Source organism: Canis lupus, chromosome 12 (genome assembly GCF_011100685.1).
Source record: "Canis lupus familiaris isolate Mischka breed German Shepherd chromosome 12, alternate assembly UU_Cfam_GSD_1.0, whole genome shotgun sequence".
NCBI classification, from domain to species: Eukaryota; Metazoa; Chordata; class Mammalia; order Carnivora; family Canidae; genus Canis; species Canis lupus.
In genome coordinates, this window is record NC_049233.1 from 1,341,430 (window position 1) to 1,357,000 (window position 15,571).

Consider the following 15,571-nt stretch of genomic DNA (forward strand, 5'->3'; position numbering starts at 1 on the left):
ACACCATTGGCCAGGAGGGACAGGATGGGCATAGAGAGATGAAGTAGAAGCTAAAATAAGAATAGAAATTGTAATGATCATAATAGTGATGAGCACTGAGTGAGTGCTCCTGTGTGTCAGCCATTGTTCTAGGCATTTTAGGTGTATTCCTTTTTTAAAAAAATTTCTCAATACTCTGTGACATAGGTGCTTTTATCCCTGTTTTATAGATGAACCAACAGGCCCAGAGAAGTTAAGCAACTTGTCAACATCACTGGCTAGTAGATGGTGAAGGCAGGTCTTTTTTTTTTTTTTTTTTTAAGATATTATCTATTTAATCACGAGAGAGAGAGAGAGAGAGAGAGAGAGAGAGAGAGAGAGAGAGAGAGGCAGAGACACAGGCAGAGGGAGAAGCAGGCTCCACGGAGGGAGCTCAACATGGGATTCCATCCCGGGACCCCAGGATCACACCCTCGGCCAAAGGCAGGCAGTAAACCGCTGAGTCACCAAGGGATCCCCTGAAGACAGGTTTTGAACTCAGACCTCCAGGATGTTCTAGGCCACTGCTACTCTGCCTGCGGGGGGAGGGGGGCAGGAGTGGGGGTGTAAAGTATTCGAAAGTGCTTCTGTAACCAGTCTGAGCACCACTTTCAACTGAGTATGGTTTGAGGGCTGTGAGCGATCCTGCAAAGACTCCCAGAAGGATCCTGGCAGCTGGGAGCCCCGCCCTGTTGTTATCAGAGCCCCCAGACCCGCAGGCCTCCCCACAACTCCCCCTAGTTTCCCTCCGGTCTCCTCCTCCACTGATCCACTCACCTTCTCTCACCACCACACCCAGGCCATGGCCTTGGTTCTGCAGCTGCTGCTGTTGCTCCTGTTGAGGGTCCAGGGGGACCCCGGGGGTAAGCCATCCTGCCCCAGGAAAGTTGGGATGGGCTCGAGGGAAGACTGGGGGGGGGGGGCGGTGATGAGTGTGGTTAGATCCCGGCTGGCAGAAGTGGAAGTGCAGAGAGGAGATGAGAGAGAGAGAGAGGACGTGGGAGTGGGCTTTGTCCGCCCTGCAGACTCGCCCTAACTCCTGCCCCCTCCAACTCCAGCCTCACTGGACGGCCGCCCTGGAGACCGAGTGAATTTCTCCTGCGTAGGCGTCTCGCATCCCATCCGCTGGGTCTGGGCGCCCAGCTTCCCTGCCTGCAAGGGCCTGTCCAAGGGACGCCGCCCAATCCTGTGGGCCTCATCGAGCGGGATCCCCACTGTGTCTCCCGTCCAGCCATTTGCTGGTCGCCTACGTGCCCTGGACCCTGGTATCCGGTGGCTAGAGCTGCTCCTGAGCGCGGGGGACTCAGGCACCTTTTTCTGCAGGGGCCGCCACGAGGAAGAGAGCCGCACGGTGCTTCACGTGCTAGGGGACCGGGCAGATTGCAAGGCTCCAGACCACGGTAGGTCCAGGGCTCCGCGCTCCGGACTTAACTCGGACACACACCCTCGTGGGCAGAGGCCTTGGCTGGACAGCTAGTTGTCTGTCCTCGCACCCCCGACCTCGGCATCCACCACCACCCCTTCCTCCGTTCCCCCAGGGTCCGTGTATCCCCAACTCCTGATCCCCCTGCTGGGCGCTGGGCTGGTGCTGGGACTCGGGGCGCTGGGCGTGGTCTGGTGGTGGCGCAGGTGAGCACCATGGGCGGGCCTGGTTACCCGGGCCGGGTCCGCGGGAGGGGCAGGACCAGGGCCTCCGTGGGCCGCAGCTGGACCGAGAGCCCTGCCGTGCGGCCTAGAGGGGAATGGGCGAGGTCCGCGCTTGGGCGGAGGCCCGGGGCGGGTAGGTGGAGCCGCTGCTAGGGAGGCGCAGCTGGAGCCGGAGCCGGAGCCCCAGCCGGGTCAGAGCGTGGGCGGAACTGTCTGTGGGGGTGGAGCCTAAACTGTGCGGATCGGAGCCTTGGAGTTGCTGGGTTGCTGCTGGAGGACGAGACAAAACTGGTGGCCCTCAGAGACTTGTACATCCGTTACAGACGATCACCTCCGCATCCGCCTCGACCACTCCCCAGATTTGGTGAGACTAACTCCACCCCATTTTCCTTCTTCCACACCTCCCACCTCCCAATTCATGGAGTCTGAGCCCTTGCTGGGAGCAGTGTTGGTCACTTTCTCTCAATTCTTCAGCTCTGTCTCCCCCATATAGAGCCACTAGTGAAAGTCGACTCCCAGAGGCCAGTAAAGGAGGAGGAGCCTAAGATGGCAGGGGACCTGGACCAGGAGCCGGTAAGGGCCTGGGGATTGGAAGGGGGCCGGCCAGAATCCCCAAGAGCAGTGGACCAAGAAGGACAGAGTCCTGTATCTCCCAGCAAGTCGGACTTCTGAGACCCCCTGCCTCCCTCTCCACCTTTCAGAGCCTGCTCTACGCAGACCTGGACCATTCGGCCCTCAGAAGGCCACTACGGTTGTCGCCAGTGGTTCCTGCTGATGCCTCCACCATCTATGCAGTTGTAGTTTGAAGGGAAGCCCTTATTGTAAACCTCACAAGCTGGAGGTTCTCCACAACTCCCGGCCCCTTCCTGGTCCCTCACCTGGAAAAGGAATGCACCGCGAGATAGAACTGAGCACTAGCTTGAGTCAGGAACCCTGAGTTCCAGGCTATCTCTTTGCCACTGATCTTGCTCCTTCAGTTACCTCATCTCTCCTATAACCTTCACGTCTCCTTCACCACCAGTGCCCTCTCTAAACCTGATCAAACCCTGTCTCCCCATAAGATATCAATCAACAAGTTCTAGATGTCCTGTTTCTTCCCTTCCCTCCAGTCCAGCTCTTTGAGCCAGGAGCCTACACCTTTTCTTCCCCGTCACTCCACTCCCCCTGAGGTTGCCAGTCAGGTCCTAATGGTCACACCCAGTAGATTTATGGGCTTGGTCTTCGATTATTTTCTTCTTTAAGCTGTTTTTCTTTAAGGCTGGTGTCTTCCTTTTGGAAAAACTCTTCTTCCTCGCTCCCTACTGCCTTGCTATTCTCCACCATTCTAGGATTGTCCTTTCCTTTATCTGACTTCCTCTCTCCTGGAAACCTGTCATCCACAGCCAGTCCTCAGCCCTTACCTCTGCAAACAACCCTCTGAATTCTCTCCAGCTCAGATCTCGAGTAATGGGATTTCCTATCTATCCCTGGGACATCCCTGCCTAGTCAGCAGTAGGCATTTTGCACACAGCATTGTCACTCACTTAATCCTCCTCTGCATTCTCCCTTAATCAACCAGTTGCCTAAGCCAGAAGCTGGGAGTCATGTAGACCTCCTTCTGCTCACTCCCACACAATGAACCAAGTCCTGAAATCCATACCCTTCTTCACACCAATTCAGCTGGCTGCCACTTGAATATACTCTCCTCATTTCTTCCCTGGGTTACTCATTGCCTCACCTCATCTTCTTGTCCGTGCCCTCCTCCCTGAAGCCAGAGAGATCCTCCCCAAATGTTAACCTTCTCACAGCCTGTATTCCAGAGCTGTGGTATTTCTTCAGTTCGGGACCCATGGGCCTTGGCTTTGGGTACAAGGTGCTGGCAGCACTCTCCCTACTCTCCAGGCTTGCTTTGTCACTCCACATTCACACAACATGCCAACCTTGGAGTGATTCTCCCCAGCCTCCAAATATGCCTTTGACACAGTGCAAGTCCTTCTTCCTGGATCACCCTTTTTCCTCCTCCCCACTACCGTCCTGGCCAATTCTTTATCCCCAGGACTCAGTTGAAATATAGCCGTTTCTGGGAAGGCATTCCTGATCCTCTTTGCCTACCCCTGCATATATTTTGATGCTGTAGGAAGTCTCCTTATTCATCTCATAGCAACACCCTGTGAATTGTTCTATCACAACCTGTATTTCAATTTCAATGTACTGTTGAGTTCCCTGATATCAAGAGACTGACTCTTTTTTTATATTACTGCTAAGCCTCAGTAAACGAGTGAATGAAAATTCACGAGCCCTGGAAGCAACACTTCTTCCTCTGTATCCACTAGGGGTGGGTCGGTAATCTCGCAGCCTCTGAAACATCTGACATTTAGATAAATTGAGTGATCTGCCCATAATCTCTTTACCTTGTATATGCTCCCCACAATAGAAATTCTATCCTGCCCATCTTGTGCCCAAACACCTGATAGGGCTGGCCAATGAGTCAGGAAGTACTTAATAAGGGTTTGATGAATGAAAGAGACCTCTTTCCCAAACACTAACCTCAACCTCCGATTTCAGCCTTGCCCCTATCCCTCTGCTCCAATAAGACACCAGCCACATCCCAGTCTAAAAGGTCAGTTGTTTTATTAGTTCTGAGGAAGAGGACTCACCCAGTGGACTCTATTCCTTTTTCCCACACTAAGCCCTCCCTCCCCCAATCCTGGGGCCCTCTCCCCACTACTACCTAGTCCCTGTCCTCTATCTAAGCTTCCTTCCCCTTCTACTCCCTCTGCTGCCCTACCCATGGCCAGCCAGGACCCTGAGGCCAGGCCCTCAGCTGTGGGGGCGTGTGCTGAGCACCAGGCAAAGGGAGCTAAGACCGGCGCCTGCCTTCTCCAGTTCTGAGCAGGACACAGGTACCAGGGTGACGTCAGAGAGCTTCTGCAGTGCCTGCAGGGAGGACACGAAGTGAGAAGAGGGGAGTAAGGACCTGAGGCCACAGCCAGGCCCTTTTTCTAGCCAGCTGGGAGTGGCACCACCCAAGCTTCTAGAGAAGGTACCCCTTCTTCCTCCCACTAGGAAGGCCTAAGACTTCTTTCTCTGATTGTTGTTGTTGGTGGAGCTCCTGCCTTCCCTCACCTCTTGGCTATTGGGCAGGTCCCCACCTCCACGGTGCAGCAGGAAAGGGGGCACACCGGGCAGTCCTGGACGTAGAAAGAGACAGTCAGCAGCCGCGTCATCTGGGAGGGTCAGGGACGCATAGGGGTGGTCTGTCAACACTGCCATCGCCTGAGGGAGAGGAAGGAGGAAGCAGTCAAGTCTAACAGCCTTTCCACAACCAAGTCTGGTGGCCCTACCACCATTAAGGGCTGGGGACACATTTACATTTGTTGTATAATAATGAGCTCAAGCACTTGCCCTCAGTTTGTGTCAGGCACTGCTCTTAGTGACAAAGGTCTTAGTAACCTTTGTTAAGTTCCGACCTGGACTCACATGCAGTTCTTTCTACCCTCTTGTCCCCTTCTCCAGCCCACATGGGTCAATCTCATCTATCCTTTGTCATAGCTTAGACGCCCCCTTTGGGAAGTTTCTTGAAACTTGGGAAGATGATGGTAATCGACTGTACTCCCTGTCTCTGTCCTTAGTAGCGTCTTGCTTTCTGATGCGTTTTCACACTAGATGGACGGCTCCGTGAGGGCAAGGGTTGAAGTTAATTCCCCAAACCTCCCAGCTCTCCGCATCCCCCAACCCCCAGAAGCCAAGCCTACTTGTTGGCCGCGCGCACCCAGCCCCGCCCCTCCTCACCCTGACAGCCTTTTGGGCTGCGTCGCTGCTACCGGCCACCACAGTGCGGGGCCCCCCCATGCCGCAGAGGCTGCGGAGGTGGCAGGGGCTCGAGACCGGCACAGTGGAGACAGCGAAGTCCTAGGGGCAACAAAAGAAAGTATTCGGGGACGCGGGAGAGGTGAGGGGATTCCCGCGTTTGCTCGGGGCTTCTCCCTCTTCGGCGCTGCCCCCCCTCCCCACCCCTCCAGCCCCCCCACCCCCGCTTCCCCAGCGCGAAGCCTGTCCCGCTCCTCACCCGGAACGTGTCTGCCACGATCTCAGCTCCTCGGTGGTTGGTCCACTTGGAGAGGCCTACGAAGAACTCCCGGCCTGAGCCCAGGGAGGCCGTGGAGGTTTGAGAACCACAGTGAGTTGAACAAGGCCCCACCTGGCTCAGACTCCCCAACTCTGCTTCCCAGCGCCAAGCCCAGGGATGCAGGCACCTAAGCCTCACCGGTAAAGAGAACATCAGTGCCATCCAGAGTCGCGTTCTCATCCCCCATCTCCACAATCCGGAGCCCAAGGTCCTGAAGGGCTTTGCGGACTCCATCGACCTTAGGGCAGGAAAGAGGGCGCGGGGCACAGACATTCCCACCCACAATTCGTAAAGCCCCGCAAGTCCAGCTCCTCCTTTCCCTTTATCCCGCCCCCCCTCACCTCCGGCCTGCGGGCGGGGCTCCAGGGCCGCGTGATTAGGGCCGTGTCCCCTTGGATCACGGCGGTGTCACCAAGCAGCGGTCCCAGCGGCAGCGACTCTTCAGGAGGCAGTTCTAGCAGCTGCAGCCCCAATCGCTGCCTCAGTTTACCCCCCAGCACCCCGTGCTCCCTCTGAGCTTTAGCCAGGTCCAGAGCCGGGAGGCCAGCCCCCGCACCTTCCCCCGAAGCCAGGCTCTCCGGGACCCCCCGGATCAGGGCATGGGAGCAGCGGCCCAGCCCCTCCCCTGGCGTCCCCATCCCATCCACACCGTCTCCCCCTCCGGCCACGCTGATTTCTTTAGTTTTCTCTTTTACTTCACCTGTCTGGGAGAAAAGACAGAAAGGGGAGGAGGCAGAGAAAGAGACATGCACAGAAGGGCATCGGGGGATGGTTAAGAGCGCCTGGGTCTTCTTCTGCCACCTCCGGGCGCCCCTCCCACTTTACCCCACCCCCTCCAGACCTTCCTTTCCTGCCGACCCCATTCCACCCCGCACCCTTCTGGGTCGGCTTCTTTGGATGTAGTCTGAGGAACAAGATCGGGACCCCTAATCTTCAAAACACCTGTTGCCCCCTGTTCGGGGGCTTCGCGAAGTCCCTGCTAGGCGCCCCTCTTGGCAGCCGCTAGGATGCGCTCACTCCCCAAAAATGCAACGGCCCCGCCCCCTTAACCCTTAGCTGCTCGCTGCTGTAGGGACCTGAAGTGTGGCGAGGGACCCGAAGGGGTTATGGGCCAGGAGGAGACAGCTGCGGAGAGGGTCGGGGTCTGGAAGATGGAAGTCCTGAACGCCCGAACCGGAGAGGCAGAGAGGGGCAACGAGGAATTAGAATCTAAGGAGTTAAATATCCTCTCTCCACCCCGGCCGGCCGTGCTGCCTCTAGCGCGACCCAGTATAAACCAGACCGAGTCCCGGAGGACCGGGAGAGGTCTAAAACGAAATCCAAGGGGCGGGGAAACCGGGGGCGTGGTCCCAGGGAGCGGGCGCCACTCCCGGCTCCGGGACCCGGTCTCCTGGTTCATCTTCCCCAAAGTCTACCCCGCTCAGCTCCGCATCCAAATTTTGGCCTCCTGCACTCTTGTCCACTGCGGGCACGGGCTCGGCACCCTCAAACTCCAGCCCTCCACACGGTCCAGGGGACATCTCCAATCCCTAGACTTACCTCCCGCGGCTACCGGGACTCCTGCGCTCTGTGATCTCGGCTGGGCCCCACCCCCCTGAGGACAGAGTTGGTTGGAGAAGGGAGTCCTAGTCTTCAAGCCTCGGGGACTGGACCTCTCGGCTTTTGAGGGGTCTCCGGCTAGGCGAGCTCAAGAGCTGCGGTGGGGCGGGGGCGCGACGGTCTGGCGGCTCCCGGGCATTGTCTAAGCGGGACGGGGCGGGGCCCCCGAGACCACGCCCACTCCGCCCCGCTAGGCCTCGCCGGCTCCGCCCGGACTGCGCTCCCCGCCTCCGAACTCGGCCCCGCCCCCAGTGCTGTCCAGGCCCATCCAGATCTGGCTGGCTCTGAGGGCTGAGCTGCAAATGCGACACGGACCACAAGACGGCCTTACGGTGGACCGGCGCGAAAAATGGAAGTCGGACCACCAATACTCCGCTTCGAAATTCCTGGCTTCTGCCCTGAGCTCAAGGTCACCGACCCACTTCTCATTCCGTGTTACCCACTACTCAAGCCCCCTTTGTCTAAAACGACACTGTATTTCCAATCTGTATTTTATTACTGAAATACACTGCCCTACCCGCACCACCCCACAATAAAAATCTTACCTAGATTCCCCATCATCCCCTCCAGCCCCCCAGCCAGCCCTGTAGAAGCGCTTCAGGATTCTCTGCCCACTGGCCATTTTGAAGTGTGTCCTTTGGGTAGCCACGTGAAAACCAGCTGGTGTCTTTGTGGAGAAAATGGAGAGGAGAGACGGAGCCTCAGGAGGGACTTATTTGAGGGCCTTGGCCACTTGCTCATAAGCCAGCTCGATCTCCTCATCATCTGGACAGGTGGAGGCAAACTCTTCCCGAGCATAGGCATTACGCAAGTACCGATGCACTCCGCGGAACACCTCTGGGATGGAGAATCCCCTGTATTTCTTACACACCACCTGGGTGTGGGGAGAGAAGAAGGACCAACATGTTATGTTAGCCTCGAGGAAGCCACACTAGCTGCTAGGCTCTTGGTCTTTCCCTTCTCCCAAGACTTATGGGATAAAATCTAGCCTTCCTGTCCAGGCATTCAAGAACCTCCACTATCTAACTTCTTTTCCTGTGATTCTTATCTCCCATATGAATCATCTTCTCCAAAGGGATTTCTTTTTTTTAAAGATTTATTTATTTATTTATTTATTTATGATAGACATAGAGAGGGAGAGAGAGAGGCAGAGACACAGGAGGAGGGAGAAGCAGGCTCCATGCCGGGAGCCCGACGTGGGACTCGATCCCGGGACTCCAGGATTGCACCCTGGGCCAAAGGCAGGCGCCAAACCGCTAAGCCACCCAAGGATCCCCTCCAAAGGGCTTTCTTAACTCCTCACTATCTTCTCCGGTGTTTGCCCTTCCTTTCCACTTACTTAAATCCTGGCCATTTATAACCAGCTCCTTTTCAGACCACCTGTTCCATGGTGCCATTTCTCTCTTCTTGATTTTATTGAAATATAATTCATAAATCATAAAATTCTCCACTTGAATTTCCAGTGACTTTTGTCCCTATTTTTCATTTGGCTTTTAGTCATGCATTATTACTTAACTTTTGTGTGACTGTTTTATCTTCCCAGCTAGATTTCAAATCCTTTGAGGACAAGGGCCAATCGTGATACATCTCTGTATCTTTCAGTGCCTAGTACACAGATGTTCAGTACAGAGGTCTGTGGCCAACTGACATTAGGCCAAGGTTTTATAAAGTAAACCATAGTTTTGAGGCTAAGACAAAAACATGGGAACCAGTAGTTTTCATTTTTCATCACGAGACAAAGTAAAGATGGATGCTCGAAAAAGAGTTAAGGCTCTGATTTTAGGAAAAGGCTGCTTTGTCTGATCTGGGGATTTGGCAGTGATAGAGACAGGAAGCACACTCTTGACAGCAATGCAGGGGTATGTTACTCCTGGCCAGTCTGTTTGCACCCACAGCCTATATATCACAGAATGTAATTCTCTCAAACACTGGTCTGGTTCAATTCTCTCAAGCAATGACTGGTGAGAAGGAATGGGATGTCTGCTATTGGTAGCAATCCCTAGAAACCATCCTAAGAAAGAAACCACCTTTGGAGTGGTTGTCATGGGAAACCAGTGTGGGAGCTTCTGAAGGAGCCATTCCAGTGGCCACTCTCTGCTCCTACAATGACCACCCACCTGTACTATGTGGAGTTTTGGCAAGAGGTTGCAGTCAGCCAGAGTGAGCTCATTGCCATCCAGAAACTTCCTCTGTGAGATGCCCTCATCCTCAGCACTGGTCTCATCCACTTCTTCTGGGAGGGGGGATGTCAAGTAATTGTCTAAAACTTTCAGGGCTTTCAGGAGCCCCTTCTCCAGATCTGTGCAAGAAAGGGGAATTGGTAAGAACATTAGGGGAGTGACATAGTCCAGGAGGGCCTGGGGAGTGTGTGTGTGTGGGGGGGGTGGCGGTGAATGAATACCAATGGTGAGCCAAATGAATACTAATGAATACTAATACCAAGCTAATAACATCTGACAAAAACACAGTTAGTTTTCCATGAGTTATTCTAAGCACTTCCCATACAGAAACTCACTGAATCAACCCATGAAATAAACAGGCATTGTTATCCTCATTTTATAGATCTAGAAATGGATTTATAGAGAGATTAAATGAACTGCCCAAAGTTACATAGCTTGTAGTGTTTGTACTCAGGTCGTCTGGATCAAGAGTTACTATTCTTAAGCATGAAAACAGGCCATCAACCAACCTAACTAATGTCCTAGTGGGGGAGGAGAGGCTAGGTGACAAACGAGAGAAGCTTAAGTCACAGCCAATGAAAATGCAAGGAAATATGGGGTTAAAGCAAAAATAAGGGGGCTGGGGTGGGAGGCAGGGAGAGTGTGCCAATAGCTGCTCCATCTCCCTGATATTGGGATTTCCAGATCCAATCCTTGGATCTTCTCCATTCCTCCTAGGACCCTGGCCTCCAACCCTTAAGACTCACTATCATTGAGTGCCGGGTTTGAATTCTTGATGTAAGCAGAAAATTTGGCAAATATGTCCAGCCCAGCCGTGTTGGATTCAGGGTTCAGAGCTGCCAGCTTGGGGTACCTGAAAGCCAGTGGGAGAAACAGGATAAGACATCTTTTGCTGAGAACCTCAGCTCCCCTGCTCCACCCCACCACCATTTCTGTTTTCCAGTTCTACAACCTCTCTCTTTCCTACAGTCTCCCAGCTACCCACCACTTCCTTTCAAGTGCCCTTGTACCTGGGAGGGCACAGCACTGCCTCCAGAAACTCCTCAATCTTGTTGGTGTCTGTGTGTACTTCAGTGCCATACAGAAGGAATGGGAGCTGCCCTCCTGGGCACAGCTTCTGTACTGTCTCGGTCCGCCTGGAGAAGAGGTCAGGCATCAGGACAGGAAAAGGGGGTCAGGGAGAAGCAGAGAGGGGAAATGGAGGGATGTGGAAAGAAAAAGGAGCTCTGGATGGAGGGAGGGCAAAACAGTGCAGGATGAAAGGACGAGGAGGATGGGTGAGCGTGTGTGTGCATATGTGTGTACATGAGGGGTGTTCAGAGGAACAGAAATTGGCCCACCTCTTGGTGTCAACAGTGGTTACGTTGAAGGTTACTCCTTTGAGCCAGAGTACCATGAACAGTCTCTGGGAGAAGGGGCAGTTCCCAATCTTGGCCCCATCACTGCCGGCCTGAAAAGCAACCCCCATCCCAAGGTTAGGCCTGGTACACCCAACCTACCCCAGGCCATTCTCTACACCGCCTACTCCCAGATCTAGCGTTCTCTGCCTAGTCAGGACAAGCAGCTCACTACTAAAAGCTCCCCACCCCCCAGACATGGGCTCTCCACTCTGGAGGTGGAGCAAACCTAGGGCAGAGGTCAGCTTCTGGCTCCCCAGAGAGTTCAGGACAGGTGGGAAGTAGGCAGAGGGACTGGGTTGGGGAGAACTTGGGAGGATCTGGACCCTAGAGAGAGCAGACAAATAGTAATGTAGTTTTATTTTTTTTTATTTTTTATTTTTTAATTTTTATTTATTTATGATAGTCACACAGAGAGAGAGGATGGGAGAGAGAGAGAGAGAGGCAGAGACATAGGCAGAGGGAGAAGCAGGCTCCATGCACCGGGAGCCCGACGTGGGATTCGATCCCAGGTTTCCAGGATCGCGCCTGGGCCAAAGGCAGGCGCTAAACCGCTGTGCCACCCAGGGATCCCAGTAATGTAGTTTTACATGCTATTCTAAGCACTTTACCCACAAAAATTTAATCCTAAAGTCTGTAGAGAGACTTTGGTGAGGCCAGGGTTGTAGGCTAGAGAGAGGCCTGGATTCCTGAATCGAATAGAGCCTGTGAATGGGCAAGGTATGACCGCTTTGGAAGCCAGAGTTCTGGTTCTCTACACCTCCACTCAAGCTGTTTTTGGCAGCTGGGTGGGGAGTCAAGGGGCCCAGAGCCTCACCCTAAAGATGTAGTGGGCTTTGCAGAGGGGGGCTGCCTTCTAATTGGCAGGTGGTGACCTCATCCCCCAAGGGACCTCCCCCTAGGCTGAGGGTGATTCATCTCAGGCTGTCTCGCAGTCTCTGGCCTCAGCAGCTTCCTTCCTGGCAAGGAGTGGGGGCAGGGACCAGGGAGGCTGAGAGGCCTGGGCAACGGAGGGCCACCTTCCTCTTCCCCACGCACTACTTGTGGGGTCTCCCAGCACACAGCCCCCAGCTCCAGATAACTCTCCTCACACTGGACCCAAGGCCAGAATCTGTAGCGCAGCCCCACCCAGGAATAAAAACAGCCCTTGAGGCTGAGTGTGAGTGAGGTGGGGACCACACCTAAGGGGGGGCGGGTGGACCCAGGCGCCAGGCAAGGCTGGGCCCGGGAAAGGCTTCCCTAGAAGCCCCAAGCAGAAAGGAGGGAGAAAGTGGCAGGACCGCACAAAGGAGGACAAACAAAGGGGGGTAAGTGGAAAGAAAGGCGGCAGGAAAGTAAAGGGTGGGGAGAATGTGCAAACCAGGAGGCCTACACAGAGAGGGAGGTACAGAGATGAGATCCAGGCTTGGGGAAGAACGCCCCTGCAGCAGGGAGGGGAGCGGAGCAGAAAGAGTGAAGTCCGCTGTCTGCGCTTTCATCTCCAAGGGCCAAAGGACCACTGTTCCTCATCCACACCCAGAGAGAGAGGACAGAGTTGGGGTGGCTCTCTTTTTCCTGTTTCTAAAACCCCAAGCCCTCAACAACCTAGCCCAGATCTCCTCCTGATCCCTCCCCCACCTACCCTCATGGTAGCCCCAGCTAAACTCCCAGCTTGCCACCTCCCAGTCTCTCGCTTCCCAGTCCCGGGGACCCTTCCCCACCCACCCCCTCTCCAGCCCCGCTGCTAGAACTCCACTCTCATTCTCCCATCTCCTTCCACCTCACCAGTCCACCCCCGAGGATTTCCTCTCGGCCTCTCTCACCACACCCTCTTCCTTGAAACCAGCCCTGCCAAACACACGCGCGTGCACACACACACTCACATTTCTCCAAGTCTCCCCCAAGACACACAATCTGGTCTTCTCCCAGGACCACCTGTCCCAATGTTTCCTTCCCTCTGACCCTCCCAAATCCTGTTGGGTTTCAGTGCCCCCTTCTCTCCGTCTTCCCATCAGCTGGTTCCCACCCACCTCCTCCACAATATTCTCAACTGTTGGGAACCCTCCCTTCTCCCTACCTTCCGGCCCTTTAGGCTGCTGGAAACTTGCACTCGTACAAACTTTTCAGGGTTGTGCACAGAATTCTCATCACCCGCTGGCACAATCGCCTTCCCGGCCCGACCACCCCCGCGATACAGGCACACCCAAGATTGCACCTGAGGCTGGGCAAGGGGGTCTAGGTGGGAAGGGACTGGGGAGTTAAAGCTGGAACTGGGGAGAGGTGAGAGGTGCCTTCCAGGGATCGGGACACTGGCCTAGGAGGGAGACAGTGTTCCTACCTTCACGAACAGTTCAACCTGAGGTTGTTCTTCAGCCATGGTTGCGACGGGGACCAGGAAGCGGCGGCGCTGGGGGAACTGGGAGGGGCCCGGGCCAAGGAAGGCGGGTCTCACAAGCAGGGAGTCTGTCCCCCAGACCTAGGGCAGTCCCTTCAGCGCCACACGAGCCCGATGAGACCCGCTCACACACCCACGGCCTCCCCAACGGCCCAGCGCACCCCACATCCAGCCCCTCCGGCTCTATCCCCTCCCAGGGTAGATCAGGGAGCCGCTGACTCACCGACCGGCTCCGCCCTGAACCTGGGGAGGGGACAGGAGGGGGGCGGGACTCAACGATCTAGGGAGTGGGTCGAGAGGGAGAGCCTCTGGGTCTCCTAGAGAGTAAGAGATGGGGGTGCTAAGGAGAGGGAATCCTGGAACCTCCGTGTTTCTCCACCAGTCTCCTTGAACACAGGACTTGTTTTTTACTGCCTCAGTTTCCCTGCTGCGTTAATCAGGAGACACTCCCACTCCACCCTCACCCAAGAAACCACACCAACAGCTTGGTCAAGCCCGTGAGGGCCCAGGGAGGGAATTTTAGAATATGAAGATGATTGTTTATTCCTTTTTCCATGGTCCTTCCAGACTCCAGCAGGACAGGGACTTGGAAGTGGAGACTGAGATTGGGAGAAGAGAGTATTGAAAGGTTAGGGCAGGGGATGGGAAGAGAGACCACCAGGCCTTCTGCTAGGGAAACAAGCCAAAGGGCCTCATCGCTGGGGGAGGTCTGCTCCTCCTCACTGGCCTCCTTAGCTTGAACACTTCCACTCTTGCCCCCATTCCAGGCCCCTTCCTGTGACCCTTGCCCTTTTCTCACTGATAGGTTGAAGATAGAATGGGGGGGGTGGGGAACAGGGATATTGTAGCCCTAGAATAGGAGCTGCACTGATCCTGGATGGGAATGGTAGCTAGTCCTTTCATGAAAGAAAAAAAGCAAAGATCAAACGGAATAATGTAAGTGGAGTCCCCGGAGGCACAGACACAGAAGTAGGGAGGTAGAGGAAGAGTAGCTTGATTTTGGAGGTTCTGGCAACTCCTGATGATCTGCTGAAAATGGCTTAATGATATGTCCTCCAAACTGGACATATTCCAGCCTCCATATCTTGAATCTCTCTTCTACCCTACCATACCTTCTCTTCCTTCCTCACCACTGCTGTCTAACAAGAGATCTACAGCTCCAGAAAAAACATGGTGGAGTGCAAGGACGGAGAGGAGCAAAACAGGCTTTGACACGTAAAGGAAGGGAGACCTGGGGCAGGACTTGGGTGGAGTGAGAGACGTGCTGCTGGAAGCCAGCAGTTAGTGGTTTCCTTTCCTACTTCCTCTTCTGTGGGTTTTCTTCTCCCTGGGAGAAGGCCTATCTCTCTCCTCCCCAGAGAAGAGATATATTGTATTTGTTCCCTTGAATAGTAAAGTCCTATAAGGTTGTAGAATGATTCCTTGAGTGTGTGTATGCATGGGGGGGGGGGGTTCTCCTTCATGGGTGACCCTCATTTTCTGCACACAGGACCCCTTGTCTGAGGAAAGGAGGCCAAAGCAGCCCTATTCTTAGGGTCCTCTTCTGCTCTAGTTGATCGATGTCCATCAGAGAATCTGCCCCACATAGATCTCCCTTCTGGGAGATGCCTCAGACAAATGGGGCCAGCCCTGAGCTCAAACAGGTTTTGGCAGCTTTTTCTCTGCCGCTTTTCCTCTCCTACAGCTTTATGGCTAGAGCTGGCTTGATCATCAATATTGACTTTGGCTGGCTGGCATGGCTACCCACAAGGTATTTTGCCTTAATTTCCCAGATGACAGATAATGCTGCCCTCTCTTGGTACTATCCAGCAGTGCCTCCTGGGCTGCACCCCCAAATCCTGCCTCAGAGAATTTTCTCTCTGGTCTCATCTCCTTATCCCTGCTTTTCTCCTATCTCAGTATCTACCCTTTCCTTCGAAGGATGGCTTCTTTTTTCACTCTCTCCCCTTCCTTGTCTTGGTAAACCAGTCCCTAATCTCTTTTCACCCCAGATTGGAAGGTGTGTCCCTCCCTGACACGCCTTAGAGTTGTGATGGTCTCTTCCAGGTTTCCATAGCTTCATTGCTCAACAGTTTGCCAGGGGTAACCATTAACCTAGCCCTTAACTCCCTCCCCTACTTTTCTTGCTAGAGGGGATTTTCCAATCATTGTTTAGAAGAGCCAGGTTACCCCACCATCTTCTCTAACCTCTTGGATGGTATCTACCCATCTCAGGGTACCTAAGGCAAAGCTAGAGAGGAAGATGCAT

At 54.5% G+C, this 15,571-nt stretch overlaps 3 protein-coding genes across 12 annotated transcripts; 1 reads left to right on the plus strand and 2 right to left on the minus strand.

Annotated features, from left to right (window-relative positions):
* The first annotated feature begins 395 nt into the window (after positions 1-395).
* Positions 396-3,937, plus strand: MPIG6B (megakaryocyte and platelet inhibitory receptor G6b). Of its 4 annotated transcripts, none has more exons than XM_038553549.1 (6): positions 396-881; positions 1,077-1,418; positions 1,557-1,647; positions 1,989-2,029; positions 2,140-2,238; positions 2,367-3,937. In XM_038553549.1, exons 1-5 carry the CDS (start codon positions 821-823, stop codon positions 2,208-2,210), a joined length of 606 nt encoding a protein of 201 aa, XP_038409477.1. In that variant the 5' UTR covers positions 396-820; the 3' UTR covers positions 2,211-2,238; positions 2,367-3,937. The 4 variants fall into 4 exon arrangements, with proteins under 4 accessions (XP_038409477.1, XP_038409475.1, XP_038409478.1 ...); XM_038553547.1 differs by having other exon boundaries at positions 403-881; positions 2,159-2,238; XM_038553548.1 differs by lacking the exon at positions 1,557-1,647 and having other exon boundaries at positions 407-881.
* Positions 3,938-4,252: 315 nt separating this feature from the next.
* On the minus strand, positions 4,253-7,555 carry DDAH2 (dimethylarginine dimethylaminohydrolase 2). 7 transcript variants are annotated; one of them, XM_038553543.1, is made up of 8 exons: positions 7,313-7,555; positions 6,850-6,933; positions 6,115-6,473; positions 5,912-6,011; positions 5,714-5,787; positions 5,437-5,556; positions 4,771-4,835; positions 4,253-4,581 (listed from the first exon to the last, which is right to left on the minus strand). In XM_038553543.1, exons 3-8 carry the CDS (start codon positions 6,409-6,411, stop codon positions 4,278-4,280), a joined length of 960 nt encoding a protein of 319 aa, XP_038409471.1. In that variant the 5' UTR covers positions 6,412-6,473; positions 6,850-6,933; positions 7,313-7,555; the 3' UTR covers positions 4,253-4,277. The 7 variants fall into 7 exon arrangements, with proteins under 7 accessions (XP_038409471.1, XP_038409470.1, XP_038409472.1 ...); XM_038553542.1 differs by having other exon boundaries at positions 6,115-6,477; XM_038553544.1 differs by lacking the exon at positions 6,850-6,933.
* A 294-nt stretch (positions 7,556-7,849) lies between these two features.
* Positions 7,850-13,512, minus strand: CLIC1 (chloride intracellular channel 1). Its single transcript, NM_001252138.1, has 6 exons — positions 13,267-13,512; positions 10,893-11,002; positions 10,563-10,688; positions 10,299-10,405; positions 9,490-9,671; positions 7,850-8,246 (listed from the first exon to the last, which is right to left on the minus strand). The coding sequence occupies exons 1-6, from the start codon at positions 13,303-13,305 to the stop codon at positions 8,085-8,087; spliced, it is 726 nt and encodes a 241-aa protein (NP_001239067.1). The 5' UTR covers positions 13,306-13,512; the 3' UTR covers positions 7,850-8,084.
* Between the last annotated feature and the right edge of the window lie 2,059 nt (positions 13,513-15,571).

Excerpts from the sequence above, each read along its gene's own strand:
- MPIG6B (XM_038553547.1), top strand. The coding sequence starts at position 821 with ATGGCCTTGGTTCTGCAGCTGCTGCTGTTGCTCCTGTTGAGGGTCCAG. Across the intron at positions 1,419-1,556 it reads TTGCAAGGCTCCAGACCACG|GGTCCGTGTATCCCCAACTC; the intron begins GTAGGTCCAGGG and ends CCGTTCCCCCAG. Across the intron at positions 2,239-2,366 it reads GGGACCTGGACCAGGAGCCG|AGCCTGCTCTACGCAGACCT; the intron begins GTAAGGGCCTGG and ends TCCACCTTTCAG.
- DDAH2 (XM_038553539.1), bottom strand. The coding sequence starts at position 6,636 with ATGGGGTCGGCAGGAAAGGAAG. Across the intron at positions 5,788-5,911 it reads CACTGATGTTCTCTTTACCG|GCCGGGAGTTCTTCGTAGGC; the intron begins GTGAGGCTTAGG and ends CCCTGGGCTCAG. Across the intron at positions 5,557-5,713 it reads TCGTGGCAGACACGTTCCGG|GACTTCGCTGTCTCCACTGT; the intron begins GTGAGGAGCGGG and ends TGTTGCCCCTAG.
- CLIC1 (NM_001252138.1), bottom strand. The coding sequence starts at position 13,305 with ATGGCTGAAGAACAACCTCAGGTTGAACTGTTCGTGAAG. Across the intron at positions 10,406-10,562 it reads GCAGTGCTGTGCCCTCCCAG|GTACCCCAAGCTGGCAGCTC; the intron begins GTACAAGGGCAC and ends ACTGGCTTTCAG. Across the intron at positions 9,672-10,298 it reads AAACCCGGCACTCAATGATA|ATCTGGAGAAGGGGCTCCTG; the intron begins GTGAGTCTTAAG and ends TTTCTTGCACAG.